The sequence below is a fragment of the Lissotriton vulgaris genome, chromosome 1_1 (assembly GCF_964263255.1).
Source record: "Lissotriton vulgaris chromosome 1_1, aLisVul1.2, whole genome shotgun sequence".
Taxonomy (NCBI): Eukaryota; Metazoa; Chordata; class Amphibia; order Caudata; family Salamandridae; genus Lissotriton; species Lissotriton vulgaris.
The window spans coordinates 755105023-755121340 of NC_141685.1; the positions used below are offsets into that span (position 1 = coordinate 755105023).

The following is a 16318-nucleotide window of genomic DNA, read 5'->3' on the forward strand; positions in this document are numbered from 1 at the left end:
GTGTGTTCCCTACGGGATAAAGTGTTTTACTCCTGAGAAAGCAAAGTGTTCAGCTTTTTTCTGAAGATGTTCTCTGACTGTTCCATACGGAGGTCAAGGGGGAGAGGGTTCCATTGCTTGGCGGCCAAGTAGCGAAAAGAACGGCCTCCAATTCTCGTTCTTTTTATCACTGGAACTTTCACCAGTCCAGCGCCCTGGGAGCGCAGGGCTCTAGTAGGCGTGTAAGGGACCAGTAGATTGTGCAAGTACCCTGGGCCTTTCCTCAACAGAATACGTTGGTTAATACACATAGTTTTAAATATAATTCTTTCCCTTATGGGTAGCCAATGGAGGGTAGTTTGGGCTTTTTTGGATGCAGCTCTCCTGGGAAGCATCAGGACCAGGCGGGCAGCGGCATTTTGGATACACTGTAATCTTAGCACACTCTTTTTGTTGGCCCTATGTATAGTGCATTCCCATAGTCCAAGCGAGAGGTGACAAATGCGTGGACTAGGGTGTTTCTGGCAGCTACTGGGAGCACATCTAAGATTTTCCGAAGGGCCTTCATTATGCCAAAGCACTTTCCTGCCACCTACCTAGTATGGTGATCATAGGAGAGGGTGGGTACCCAGAGTTTGCGGCCACCAACTTGGTGACCATATTGCGGGGGTGTTTCCCACAATGAGGACCTCAGTCTTGCCACCATTTAGCTTTAAACAATTGTTGGCCATCCAGACTGAGAGCTCTTGAAGACAAGCCAAGAAATTAGTGGCAGCTTCTTTCTGGGGTTGGGTCAAGGATACGACAAGCTGCGTGTCATCTGCGTATGACACGATACTAATGCCGTATTTATCAATGATGTTAGACAAAGGGGCGATGTACAAATTCAAAAGCGTAGGGCTGAGTATCGATCCCTGGGGTGCCCCCTGACCCAATCTGAATTGACTACTGTGATACCTAAAAATACTTTTAATATGCGATGTCACAGTGTCAAACTTAAAAACAGTGTGTTGACAGTTTGACCCATATTGAGTTGTTTATTATTTATGATTTAGCACAGTTTTGTTATAGTTGCAGTAGTGTATATTCTGGTCCTGAAGAAAGCCAGCAGGTTTAAAATCAACCGAACGGCTGAAATATGTAGACCCGTTATAACAAACATCTTGATAGTTATCTTGTCAAACGGTCAACACACTGTTTTTAAGTTTGACACTGTGACATCGCATATTAAAAGTATTTTTAGGTATCACAGTAATCAATTTTAATCTGCACCTTTATTACGTTTTCCAACACTGCAAAATATTTTTCAGCACCACTAACCATAAATAAAGAGTGGCTTTATCCATCACTGGTGTTACAGCCCAGTGCAGCTTTCCACTATACACCCTTCTTAATTCCCATAGAAGCCCATGTTCTGGTGTTAACATGGGCTTCTATGGGAATTAACAAGGGCCTAATATCAAGCCCATTATCGCAGTTTTATCGGAGGTTTCCTGCCGATAAAACGGCGATAATTTTAACACCGGTCCTTGTTAATATGCCCCTGAATTTCCAAGGGGGTATGCTGCACTCTTGCTGCCTATGCCCTTCCAACAGCACAACAGGGCGAAATAAGCACATTTTTGGGCGTCCTGGTGCAAATTTCTGAAAATTGTTTTCTTTTCCCATGGAGAGTGCTGTATTGCAGCTGCAGGCTTTTTCTTTTCAAAAGTGCTGTCACATGTGTTGTTTATTTAGTTTTATTGTCTGGATATCTCTGCCCATCTTGTGGGGCTCCCATGACCCAGCCTCCAGAGGGACAGCATGTAATCCATAACCTGCACGCCTAGTTGGCGGTCTGCTCAACCAACACTTTTCTGGTGCCTAAGTGGGATATGGTAATATTTACTCTCCCATCCGTGGCTGTTGGTGGGTTCCTCTCAAGCATCACTACTCCTGCTTCCCCAGATTCGAGCATGGACAGCAGGAGGTGGCACTCCATGATTTTCCTAGGCTCTGGTCCTCAACAGGAGCTGGGTCAGCAGTACCCCTGGGGTTTTGGAAATTCCCTCTGTTGGGGAAGACTGTAAATTGGTAAGGGGAGCTTTTCTTTGTGTTGACACCCAAAGAAAAGGTTATTTGGGGTTCATTAGTAAAGCGGGGGAATTGGGTGCCATGCACGCCACACCTCATGGAGATCCACAGTTCCCACTGAGGAGACATCATTGTGGCACACTGCATCAAACAGGAAGGATTGTTAGCTCCATTCCTCCTGGCATCTAAACATTTACAAACTTTTACAGTTTGATTTTGCACTGCTCTCCCCCTTATGCGATAGAGTTTAGGGTCAGCCATTTTACCCCACTGCCTCACCAAGGTCCTGTCCTCTGTCTGGGATCATGACTTTCTCTGTCACCTAGGGTCTACCACTGCCTTTGTGACAGCAGTCGGTAAGGGATCACCCCCATTGGGAGGGGTACCTTCCTACAGTACAACCTTACAGAAGGTTTTTAGGTTGGTTTGGAATGTTCCAGAAGGTGACCACTCTACCAGATCCACAGATGGCACATATTTACTCTATCCTTGCCCCAATCCTCTTGCACGTTATGTTTAGTCTTTCCAATATGGCTACTTCAAGCAGTCACTATAAAGAGCTCCTGGGGAGCCTAAATCTACACCCCTAACTGACAAAGCTGCCGGGTACCTTCCTTCCAAACTTTCAAAGGAGAATCTCTCCTGTGATTGGAATCCAAACAACTGACTGTCTCCCTGTGTTTCCCTTGAGTTGAGTCTTCCTTGGATAAGGCAGTGTGAAATGTCATTAGCACAACCAGACTCTGTCTCCACCGCTTATCTCTCCCAGGAACAAGCTTAATCATTGCTTCACTACCATTGTGTGTGGGTAATGATGTGATCCCCTGACTGGCTAGCAGAGTAAATAATTTGGCCCGCAGGGTGATTGACTCAGAGAATAATGAAACACCTGACGTTCCAGAATGAGTGCTGATAGGAGTAAAGTGATATTATATCTGCTCTCAGGATCATCCTTGTTTAACATGTAATTTGTGTGTCAAGCTAGGCTCTAGGCCCAAAAAATTGAAAATTGTACTACTATCCTAGAATTAGCTTGCACATACTGGGCACAGTTAAACAGTAGAACCACACATTTGCTTAAGCATGTGTTCACATGCAGTCCACCTAGAGCTTCTTCAAAGCTGGACAGCAGTGTCCTTATTTTAAAAGGGGAGCACTGGCATATGGTCCTCACAATCACAATCCATTTCAACAGAGCTTACAATGAGTACAAATGAGTTAGTGAGACACAGAGCAGAGATCCAAAACATAGGAAGTAAAAAAGAAAAAAGGGGTCCTAACTGGGTTAAATGTTTCCATCTCAAATACATACACCTAATACATTCTTAGGATGCTTTCTCCTGTGACTAGGTAGAGCAGGAATATGCCATGACCAGACAACAACTTGAGTATTAGCATAATGTTTTCTAGCTGTTGTAAGACGAAATAGAAAATCATAATTCAGCCAGCAGTAGCAAATTGACTGAACAATAAAGTAGCAGGAAGGTATGTTAAATATCCAGTTCTAATCTTTTAATTGTTGCAATCAAATCCTATGGAAAAAGGAAGTGGAGAGCTGGGAACCAAGGCAAGCCAGGATGTTAAAAGCTACTTGTAATAGGCCAATCACAGAAAGGATAGAAGAAAATGAGTGGGTAGCAGGAAAGAATGAATGTACATTTGTAATAGAAAGAAATGAGGGAAAGTTGAAAAAACCTACATTTTTTCAACCACTGAAAACATCACACCCCTGATTTTTACATAACAAAAAAAAGGTTAGCACCTACAGTGATTCATATTTACAATAATATAAATGGTTGGTAACCACTGACAATACACCACAATTGATAACAAGAAACTGAAAACAGGGAAAGCCTCTTTACAAATAACTATAAACTGCCACCTTGACACTCATGTGTTCATGGCAAGACAGCTGACAGGCAAGATGGCGACCTTAACGGTCGCGTGAGCTAGCTGCTCCTGCCGGACCTCGTGAACTTCGGCGTCTCTCTGCTGAAGCCGGGAGGCTGAGACTTGGAAAGCTGATGGAAGGATAAAATCGCCGCCGCTATTACTATTCGTGGAGGATTGTATTTAAAAGCCGTTTCGGAAAAACTTAAGAACGGCAAACTGAACGCGGTTGGAGCAGGACTGAGGAGACCGCAGCGGCTGCGCTGCGCTGGTTAAGGAGGGCGCGCCCAGTAAGACGGCACACCTGTGGCAGCCGCAGAGCGGGTGTCGGAGCTCGGAGAGCTGAGCTGTAAGAACATTAACGGAGACACGGCTTGTGTCTCGGATTTGGCAAATATTCAAGAAATGCCTCCTAAGGCAGGCCGCCCCCGGGGCTGAGACACAGGGAGAGCGTCTGAATTCGGGAGGAGATAACGCTGCAGCAACATCTACGCGGAATACTCCGAGCAAAGGCATTAATCGAGCGGAGGCACCGGCCAAGGAACTTGAAAGGGCTGGAAAAGGTAATCCACGATTGCATGAGAAGGAGCTCGAGAGCGCACTGCATGAGGTGTCTAAGACTGTAAAAGCGACTAAAGGCATACCTGAACTTTTTAATTCTGTGAAAAATAAGGAGCTCTCAAAAGGTACAAAGCATATTCTATGTCAGGATTCTGGTAAAGATTCTGTGCCTGTAGAATCTGTTGAGGCTCTGATAGAGCGTATCGAGACTGGGCAGGGGCCACAAGGAGGCTCTGATAATTTGCTGATAAATGAGGCACAGTTAAATGATGATGACGGTGAGGATGGGGGGCTGCTTGAAGAGAATGAGATACAGCCAGCAGAGATTGGCTTGTTTCAAGAGGCAGTAGATAATGCTGGTCCCCCTGCTGGTACTACCCCCGTCAAATACATTGAGAGCACAGACTCTGCAGATTTTTACTCTCTTTCAGAGCACTCCATATCATCTACTGAGGATCTTGCTCAACAGTATGCAGTACAGATGAGTATGGCTGAAGGAAGCCTTAATAGTAGCTATGAGGCTGAAGAGGGGGGGTTTGAGCAAATAAATGGACAGTCTGGACAGACTGTACGTCGACTGCGGCTGACACAGGATGGGCAATATGATCGCACAGGAGCTGCTTCACAGTCTGGAGAGGAGCCAGATGAAGAGATATCACTCAAGCTTATTTACAAGACCATGATGCTACACAGAGAGGAGCATAGACAAGATAGTTTAAGAGTGCAGAACTCATGTAAAAAATTACAAAATTCTGTCAGGCGTCTGGCTAAATCTCATTCAGAGTTCTTGGGCAGAGTTACTGAGGCGGAGACGCGCATATCGACTTTAGAGGACGAGGTAACGCAACAGAAGAGGATCATAGCTGAGCAATTGGCCCATAAAGAAGAGATTAACTGGAAAGTCATTGACCTAGAAAATCGCGCTCGTAGAAATAACTTGCGGTTTTTACAAATTACTGAAGGAAAAGAGGGGTCAGATCCTCGAGGCTTTATAATTGAGCTTCTTAAAAAATCATTTCCAGACTCAACCAGATGGGATTGGGACCGGGAAGTTGAAAGAGTGCACTGGTTCCCTTTCAAACTACGGTCAAACCATTTGTAACAGCGCGATCAGAGACCAAGAGCTTAATTAGTGGCATTTAATAGCTTCTTAGCACGAGAGGAAGTATTTAAGAATGCAAGGCCAGATAAGAAAATCAGGGCACTTGACTGTGATTATTTTGTCCGCCCGGATCTGTGTAAACAAACGGTGGATTTGAGATGGCAACTGCGACAGCTTATACCTCTTTTTCAATCTAAGGGAGCTCAGGTCTATCTTATCTTTCCTGCAAAAATGAAAATTGTTTATAAAGAGCGTACTCATTATTTTACAACATCACTGGCAGCTAAGACTTTTTTGGACTCAATGTAATTAGACTTAGTTAATGTATACGCTTGTATAGTGAAACAAGTATATAATGAATATATTGCATCTTTAGAGGATTATCTAAGAGTCGGGTAATGATGACTATGGTTTAGGCCTTATTTCGGCAGGACGACGCATATGAGTACTTCATGTTGTTTTCTTTTCTTTAAATTAGTACTAAGTTCATGGGCGAAGGCAGGGAGAATGGGGCAAGCTGACATCAAGAGGACCATAAGTCCTAAAGCCTCAATAAAGGGTTGGGGAGGGGGAGGGGGGAAGGGGACACTTGGATGGGGGGGGTTTGTGGGTGGCACAGTGGGGAGGTGTAGGGAGGAAAAGTGGGAAAAAATAGTTCTTGGATACAGTGAACTGCAAATTGAGAAGTCCATTTGTGAATTAGCGCTGGTATGGATTATTATGTTTTTTGTTGTATGTGAGTGTTTAGAAATGATTTGGATATTGAATACAACTCAAAATATAAGAGTAAAAGGGTACCTACCTAGACTTTTTCAATGGCAACTAGGCGTTTAAAAATCTGTTCTCTAAATGTATCAGGACTCACTAATGTGAATAAAAGACAGAAAGTTGATGCTGAATTGAGATATATAGGACCACATGTTGTATGTTTACAGGAGACGCATTTACCTTGGTCTAAGAGATTGGTCTTAAGAGAATTAGGATATACACTTGCAATCGCTACAGGTCAAACTAGTTTGATTAGGGGGGTTGCTATTTTGTTTAAAGGCAACACTGTAGTAATAGGTAAATCCTTGGCTGACAAAAAGGGAAGATGGGCAATAGCGGAAATAAGTGTAGAAGGCAAGAAGCTAACACTTTGTAATATTTATGGCTCAAATTTAGATGACCCAGAGGCTTTAGTGGAAATAAACATTGAGTTAACTACTTGGGCCCAACCTATAATGATTTGTGGAGACATGAACATAAATCTGAATATATTGCTATAAAGGAAGGGTTGGCTAAGTATAAAGGCCGTAAACCAAAAGTATACAAGGCGTTGTTGAATCTGGCGCAAGATCATGGGCTGGTGGATGTGTGGGGGCAATTAAGACCACAAGACACTGCGTATACGTTTTATTCTTATCCTCACAAAAAACTAGTTAGACTTGATTATTTTTTTACTCCAGTCTCAATTACTTCAGGTGCAACTATTTCTGTATATCCTAGAATTTCATCTGATCATTCGCCGTTACTACTAGAGATTGATATGGCGCTAAATAAACCTAGACAAACTAGCTTCACATTTGACAGGAAATTAATCTTTAATGTGGAGTTTAGAGAACACATAAAGAAGTGGATGAAACTATATTTTGAAGAGAATAAGGGATCCAGCTCACAGGCTATAATATGGGACACTTTTAAAGCTGGATTTCGGGGAGAATGCATAAGCTTTTCATGTAGGATTAAAAAAAAGCTAAACAAGAGTTAGATAGATTATACCAGCAATTGATTCATTCTGAAACACAGCTAACGCAGGAGATAATCAACAAGGGGGCAGGTCTAGACACATTGGAGGATAAAGTTGCCAGGGATAAAGCGAAAATATCAGGTATCTGGGCAGAGGAAAATGCTAGGAAATTTCTTTCTTCAAAAATGGATAAACACGAATATTGGGAAGTAATTGGGAGAAGATTGGCGATTCAACTACGTATTAAAGAGTCGTCCAGAAATATTGCTCAAATGAGAGATTCTGCAGGGGTAATACAATCGGCACCACAGGAGATACTTAAGATTTTCCAACAATTTTATTCTGAGTTATACGAAGGACCATCTGTTCCAGGACCAAATTGGAATACAATATTATCAGAAGGCTTAAAAAGGGTAGACTCAACTGATTCACAGTGGCTAGAGGACTCAATTACTGAGGAGGAGCAGGATAGGGCTGTTAAAAGTTTAGCCAAAGGTAAAGCTGCTGGCCCTGATAGACTACCCAGTGAAATATATATACAATTTTATCAGGATATTAAAAAAGAACTGTTAAAAACAGTGAGAGAAGCTCAGGTGGGAAACCCCCCAAGAACATGGGCAGAGGCTACTATTGCAGTCCTCTGTAAAAAAGGTAAACCACCAGAATGCGTTGGGTCATATCGACCGATCTCGCTGTTAAATTCCGACAATAAAATATACTCTAAAATCTTAGCCAATCGGCTGTCTGATTGTATCACCCCTTTAGTATCACAGCATCAACATGGTTTCATTCCCAGAAGGGGGATGGTAGAACATGTCAATAAAGTCATTTCTTTATTTCACACTGCCTCAGTACATAAGAATGATCTAGCGTTGATTCTGATGGATGCGGAAAAAGCGTTTGATCGTGTGCAGTGGGAGTACCTTTGGGAATTAATGAGAAAAATGGGATTCGGGGTGAAATTTATTAGAGCAATACAATCTCTGTATTTAAAACCCGTCGCAAAGATATCAGTTATGGGCCAACTCTCTGATAATGTCATTATATCACGTGGCACACGACAAGGTTGCCCCTGCTCCCCCCTTTTATTTGCCCTTTATATAAACCCTTTAATCGAGCTATTGAGTCAGAATATTTTGATTCCCCCTTACAAAGTTCAGAATTATTATTTTTCAGTCTTTGCTTATGCTGATGACATTGCAGTGGCAACAACTAATCCTGCAACAGCAATTAAAGAAATTGAACGACTAGCAAAGGTATTTGGCCTTATAGCTGGCTATAAATTGAATGAGACAAAAACCCAAATTCTCTGCTCTGACACGATTATTTGGCAAGATAGTAGGGTGGTTAAAGAAGTGTTGTACTTGGGAATTCTAATCAGGGCAAATATGACGGAACTAGTGCAAGTCAATTGGAATACATTAATGGCAAAAATTACATCATCTCTGGATAGATGGGAAAGACTGTATTTAACTATAATTGGAAGATCACATGTGATAAAAATGAATATACTGCCAAAGGTTTTGTATATGTTTAGATCTATACCTTTAGAGATAACTAAAGATAAAATACAGGACTTGCAATCTAAATGTGGGAAATTTATATGGAGCCTTGGGAGACCCACAAGGGCAATGAAATACATGACGCTGCCAGCTCTAAGGGGAGGAATGGGAGTACCTGATTTTTTTCTTTATTATATAACTTGTTTTTTATTGAAAATGAAAGTTTTGATAATAGGAGTAAATGAAAGTGATGATGCAAACATCTCAAATATTTTTGATTTACAGTTAGGGACAAATGCAAAGCATATTTTAGTTAAAGAAATTGATGGGAGCTATTTCAAGCGAACAAGGTTCAAGGTAACCATGGGGGCTTTTAAGGTCTGGAAATGGTTCATGAAAAATATGGACTTATCAAGAGTGTCATATTATACTCCGCTTAATGCGCATAGGATTTTACCAGGCATTTTTTCTGATGTAATGTCTAATAAGTGGCAGCAGAAAGGCATTAAGACTTTAGGACATATTGTTAATAAGAATGGGATGCGTAAATCTTTCGAAGAGATCAAGGATGAATATTCACTGCCCAGATGGTATTTTTTTTAAATATCTTCAAATACGGGATTATTTAAATCGAAGGGGTGGGAACTTAACTCAACATCAAGTCATTGAAGAAATTAGTAGATCAGTTAAAATTGGAGTGATTTATCCATCCTTGATCTCTGCTAAGAAAGATGATTTAGAAAAAGTGCAGCTGAAATGGAGAGAATCTCTAGGAGATCTTGAGACTGATGTAGAGGATCTTTTAATTTTGTCGAAGGAGGCGCTCATGTCTGCGAATCTGAAAGCTCAGTTTTTTAAATCGCTATATGATTTATATTAAACGCCCAAGCGATTGGCAAAATGGGCAGTGGGAAATGAAGGTAAATGTTTTCGTTGTGGTGAGGAGGATGCTGGGGCGATACATATTTTTTATAGTTGTGTTAAGTTGAAGGGATTTATTGAGCATTTGGAAAAATGTATCTCTTCAGTGATTAAAACAACGGTCGTTATCTCTCCAGCAATGATGTTGTTAGGAAAAATTAAAAAAGACAATAATGTGGAAACACTTTTTCAACATCGACATTTTTTTTTTTGCAATGACAGTTGCACGTCTATGCATCGCTAGGGAATGGTTACAGGAAAAGCCACCGGACTTTTTTCAATGGCGTGCTAAAATGCTGAGTTTATATAATTTGGAGTGGAGTTTATTTTCAATTAAAGGATCAAGGAAAAAGAGACTGGGTATTAAAATTTGGAGTGCCTTTCGAGACTACTATGAATCATGAGCTTATCTCTCCTGAAAGCTAATAGATGGACATTGTTATTTGATGATGAATTTGATGTACATCAATTTGAGATATTGTTTGTTTGCAGTTTGTTGTGCTAAGAACAATAAAAAAAATTTTTTTAAAAAACATGTGTTCATGGCAAGACATTTATGAGATAGTTCTTTGCTTTGTCAGAGACAAATTATGGCTGATACTCAAGTTTTTTTAATATGTTTAGAGGATAATTGAATTATGTTTCTTCACCTGTGTTTAATATGTTCTCTTCCAGTGCTTGTTCATTGTGATACCCCAGCCACACAACTGGCAGGCTCTTCAACACTGTGAGTATCACTGGATCAAATATACTGCTAGTGGTCATCTTTACAACCTTTGTTTGAAAAAATTAGGAAGCATTGTACCTCTTATTTAACCTCTTACACTTTTTTCCCGCAACATAGGCCAGTGTAGATAAGTAAGATTTAAAAAAGACTTGGGTTTTTCTGAGCTTCTAATTGACTGTTGCAATTTATTTCAGAACAAGATCCATTGTTTAAGTTTCCTCCAGACTGAGGCCCAGGTTATAAATTGGGTTGTGCAGTGTTAGACCTATCAGCCTGAGGGCGGTCTCCCCCCAAACATTTTGCCTTCTCCCCTGATGTTTGCTTACATTTGGCCTTGTTGGGTTTAGGACTCTATGCACTTTACCACTGCTAACATGTGCTAAAGAGTGTGTGCTCCCACCTTAAAACATTGTAAAATTGGCTTTAATGTAATTGACATAATGAATTTACTTATAAATCCCTTGTAGAGTGGCATAATATGTACCTGGGCCTGCAGCACTTATTGTGTCACCTGCTTAAGTAGCCTCACGCATGACTCAGGCCTGCCAATGCAGTCTGCATACCGTTTTAAACTGCTATTTTGACTTGACAAAATAGCCCCTTTGCCATGCCTAAACGTTCCTTTAAATGCATATGTAACCTCTAAGTTAGATCCTAAACAGCCCGTAGAGCAGGGTGCAGTGGATTCAAACAGTTGGACATGTACTTTTAAGCTTTACATGTCCTAGCAATAATAAAGTCTTGAATTCATTTTTCTCCATTGCAAGGCTACCTCTCACAGAGGATAACATTGGGTTACCATCTTATGTTAAATAAGTTATAACATTTGTTATGGAATCGGTAAAAATGTCATGTTTGGTCTCAAAATATTTGTAATCTACAATCCTTTTTAAAAGTATTTTGTTTACTAAAAGCTCTGAAAATGCAACTTTTAAAAGTATTTTCTTTTACATACAGTTCAATTTATTTTTATCACACCAATTGTGAGAGCCCAAAGTAGTGGCCTCAACCAAATCAATTGTTGAAATGAATTAAGAAAAGTACAAGGGACTGGATCACGAACAATGAACAAACAATGCAAAACAAAACAGAACAAGACAGGAGGGTGTATTATTTTTCCATACAAATTTATATGGACAAATAGCATAGCATGGGGGTTCAAAACACAGCGCACATAAACAAAAATAACTAAGAATATTAGCCTTTACAGTGAGCTTATCTCATAAATACTTTTGTAAAATCTCATTTCATATATTTGAACAAACAGAAATTATCATTAAGCATACAATGATTAACTCCTATATAACAATGATTGTGAAAATGGGTTATAGTTGTTGACATTTCCGTCTTATTTCGTAAAATATCAGGAAGACCATCTTCCGCACCAAAAATTCATTTGTAGACGGAAGACCCTTAGGGTAAAAGCAAATATGGGCTCATAGGAAATTGGCCCAAATTGGAAGCCTCAGTTCAATCTGGATGAGATAAATAAATTATCTTCCAGTATTGTTGTTAATGAAGTGATACTTTAGTCTGTCTTGGTGGAGTATCCACCTTTGAGTTATATGTGAGACAAGACTCTCGATTCTAGAAGTCCATGTGGCCATCACCGTTCGGGGTTATGAGTGAAGCAGGAACCATGCATGGATTAATTTCCTAAGAGTTTGGTTACAAATGCTGCTCACACCTAGCCATATGACCCAGGAACAGGCTGCAGGCACCAAATAGTTAGAGCAGAAAAACAGCAGCTTTCTTAAAGTGGCATTTGGAAAATTGTGATTCAAAATCTGACTTTACCATTAAAGAGGATTTGAAATGACATTGTCTCAGACAATGAATATGTCTTCCCTAACTGCTCCCAATCAAAAACTAGCACTTATTAAATGTAATAGGGTAACCACATGTTATCTAACGGTACAGGAAGGTCTTGAAGTAATACAAAACAAATGTGTGCATTTTTCACTACTAGGACATGTAAAACTTAAAAGTGCATGTCCCACTTCCCAATTACTATACACCTTTCCCTAAGAGCTATTTAGGGCCTACTCTTGGGGTGATATTGTATTAAAAAGGGAGTTTTAGTCCTGGCAAAAGGCGTATTTTGCAAGTTTGAAAGTCAGTTTAAAACTGCACCCACAGGCTGTAATAGTAGACCAGGGGCATGTTTAAAAAGGCTACATAAGTGGGTGGCACAATCAGTGCTGCAGACCCACTCGTAGCAATTCATGTATAATCCCTTTGTACCTGCTGTACTACTTTACTAGGGACTTATAAGTAAATTAGGTGAGCCAATTGGGTGTAAACCAATTTTACAATGTTTAAAAGAGAGAGCACAAGTACTTTAGCACTGGATAGCAGTGGTAATGTGCAGAGTCCTAAAGCCAACAAAAAAAGTTCAGAAAACTGGAGTGGTGAAGGCAAAAAGTTTGCCGATGACCCTGCAGAGAGTGCCAAATCCAACACTCACCTTCCGTTAAATTTCCGCAGGACAAACCTGTTGAATTAAACAAGGGGAATGTGTATAGTATCTATCATACTATGCAAATGTTTGCGCAGTAAGCACTGAAATACACATTGAATGCCCAAAAACTTGGGAAAGGTGTTATTTATTGCACCTGACAAAGAAGGTAATCCAAAGTATTGTTATTTATCAGATGTGATAAATAGCACATTCATTCTAACAAACTCAGAATCAGGACCTTAGTCTCTATTTTTCATGTGTGGCATTGTGCTGCTAACCCAGTTGCTATACAATAGTATTTCATTGAGGCTAGCGACCACCAGCCTGCCTCATTGATGTCCTGGATCAAAATGATCAGAAGTCACTTATAAAGATAGGATACTGTTGATACTGACTTGTACCCAGCTAGCCAGACAGGTCTTGTTCTTCTTTGTAAAAGCATTTAGGGTAACATGGCTGAATATCGTAGAAAGAAATGTCATGATACAAAAACATTGTGGTCTAAATATCAAGAACTCAAATTTTCATGAAAGTAAGTATATTTAGGATAGTGTATTTGTACCTTTTTAATTCATGTCATTACTGTGACAAGTGGTTTCTTTCTTGTTGTCTCCTAGTGAGAGCAGAATCTATGGTTCTTCCTTTTAAATACCCTAAATATACAAACAGCAAAATGCATAGCTCCACTCACACCTACTCACAGACATACATGGGCACTCACACACCCACTCACAGTGGATGTATGGGTGAATGGGTGGGTGTGTGTGTGTTGTATGAGTGTGTGAGTGGACGTATGAGAGGTTTATGGGAGTGTGAGTGGGTATGTGAGTGGTTCTGTGGATGATGTTATCAGTGATATTATTTGAGATGTCATCACTGCCCATGTGGTGAGTGATGTAATATATGAGGCCATAAGCAGTGCATTGCGGGGGCGTGAATTATTGTTAGCTCAGGTAACTAAAACTGCTGAATTTCAATGGTTTTGTGCAAGTGAAATCTGAGCATAAATATAACGTCCCGGTAACCTTTGGTTTTTCTCTGTGAATTTCTAGGATTTTTTTATTGCTATTTATAACTAAAATGTAACTAATGTATATATTCATGCTTGTGGGGTTTATCCAACAAATAGAGAAGCACTCGGGCACAAAAGAGCTGTTCCCCAACAGCTTTATTTAGGTCAAATACTTGCTCTCGCCAGTACCATTCAGCATCGGGCAGTTTGTCCGGACGTGTTTCGGGTCTCTCCCTTCTTCGGCGGCATTACAGTCCATAGAGCACCATCTGGCCCGCCTTCCCAACTTAGCGAGATCACACGCCACTGATTGGCTGCTTAAAATGATTCTGTGCGTTGCTTTCTGGGGGCGAAGTCCGTCTTAAAATGGTGCCCACATTTCATGCTATAATTCAAGCTCTACATGAGCCCCGGAGAGAGCAACTTGTTAAAATCCTCCTTTTGTGCCCCACATGTGAAGCCATTTACTCCTTGACTTTGTGGCCTCCTGCTTCTGAAGTGGTGCTTCCCAGCGACAGGACGGCTGCTCTAACATTCATGCTCGTGGGGTTTGTCCAACAAATAGAGAAGCACTCGGGCACAAAAGAGCTCTTCCCCAACAGCTTTATTTAGGTCAAACACTTGCTCTCACCAGTACCATTCAGCATCGGGCTGTATGTCCGGACGCGTTTCGGGTGACTCCCTTCTTCGGCGGCATTACAGTGCATAGAGCACCATCTGGCCCCGCCTTCCCAACTTAGCGAGATTGCACACCACTGATTGGCTGCTCAAAATGAATCTGTGCATTGCTTTCTTGGGGGCAAAGTCCATCTTAAAATGGTGCCCACATTTCATGCTATAATTCAAGCTCCACATGAGCCCAGGAGAGAGCAACTTGTTAAAATCCTCCTTTTGTGCCCCACATGTAAAGCCATTTACTCCTTGACTTTGTGGCCTCCTACTTCTGAAGTGGTGCTTCCCAGCGACAGGACAGCCGCTCTAACATTCTTGCTCAAGGGGTTTGTCCAACAAATAGAGAAGCACTCGGGCACAAAAGAGCACTTCCCCAACAGCTTTATTTAGGTCAAACACTTACTCTCGCCAGTACCATTCAGCATCGGGCTGTTTGTCCGGACGTGTTTCGGGTGTCTCCCTTCTTCGGCGACATTACAGTCCATAGAGCACCATCAGTGATGTCATCAGTGATGTCACTCACCATGTCATGAGTCTATCTAACTATAAGAGGAGAATTTCTCTGGTTTTATATGCGTCAAGTGTCCAACTAACCATAACGTCCCTGAAAGCTATGATTTTTTTAGTGAATTTCTAAGGTTTTTTAAATGCTAATTCCTAACTGTAACATCTGTAAAACCTATGGTTTTTTCAGTGAATTTCAAAGGTTTTTTTAAATGTTAATTTCATATTTTATTATTTATAAAAACTATATTTTTCTAATTGTTTTTTAATATTTTGCAAGTCTATTATCCTTTTTTAAACTTAAAAAATTGTGTAGTTTTATATCATCTTCCAAAAATATGTATATCATTTTTTTGGGGAGAAAACTACAGTCCCGTACCGGTAGTCTACCAAGCTCGATCACACGCATATCCTGTCCACCACATTTAAATGATGCGCATTTCATATCCAACGGGTTTGTGGCACCGCGTCCCTTGTAACAAAACATATACGTATGAGGTCGCGCCAGCTGCTACTTTGGTATGCGACAGGAACGTACTACCAAGCCGCACCTTATGTCATGTACATATGAGGTCATGCCTGCTCTGCGTTGCGAATGTAACAAGTTCACACTGCCACGCCCTGTTTTACGCCATAGACGTACGTTATTGCGCCACGTATGCCGTTCCTTCATTTATTTTGTCTCAAAACTATCTCTAAATGACTTTAAAGTGTATATGAGAGCAAGCGATAATTAAAAATCATACATATTTTAAACATTTAAATATTTCTAACTGCAATGGTCTCCTTGCACAATTGGTTGCGCGATTGCCTTGTGACCACAAAAAAAAGCATTTCATTAGTTCATGACATTTCCCATTGTAACATTTGGAAAAACACAACCCATTTTAGTCAATCTCTGTATTGCATTAGATAATCAATCAATCAATCTGAACAATTTGTAAAGCACGCTACTCACCCGGAAGGGTCTCAAGGCGCTGGGGGGAAGGGTCGGTTACTGCTCGAAAAGCCAGGTCTTGAGTTGCTTCCTGAAGGAGAGATGGTCCTGGGTCAGCCGCAGGTGGATGGGGAGGGAGTTCCATGTCTTGGCCGCCAGGTAGGAGAAGGATCTTCCTCCGGAGGTGGCTATGCGGATGCGTGGTACGGTGGCGAGGGCGAGGCTGGTCGATCGCAGCTGGCGGGTGG

The 16318-nt window shown here is 41.0% G+C and overlaps 1 protein-coding gene across 1 annotated transcript in view; it reads left to right on the plus strand.

Annotated features, from left to right (window-relative positions):
• The window catches only part of LOC147747769 (uncharacterized), an 802967-nt gene that overhangs the window by 102312 nt on the left and 684337 nt on the right, over positions 1-16318 (plus strand). Inside the window, exon 9 of the mRNA XM_086926120.1 lies at positions 10433-10484. Coding sequence (XP_086782246.1) covers positions 10433-10484 — 52 coding nt within the window. The remainder of the gene's footprint in view (positions 1-10432; positions 10485-16318) is intronic.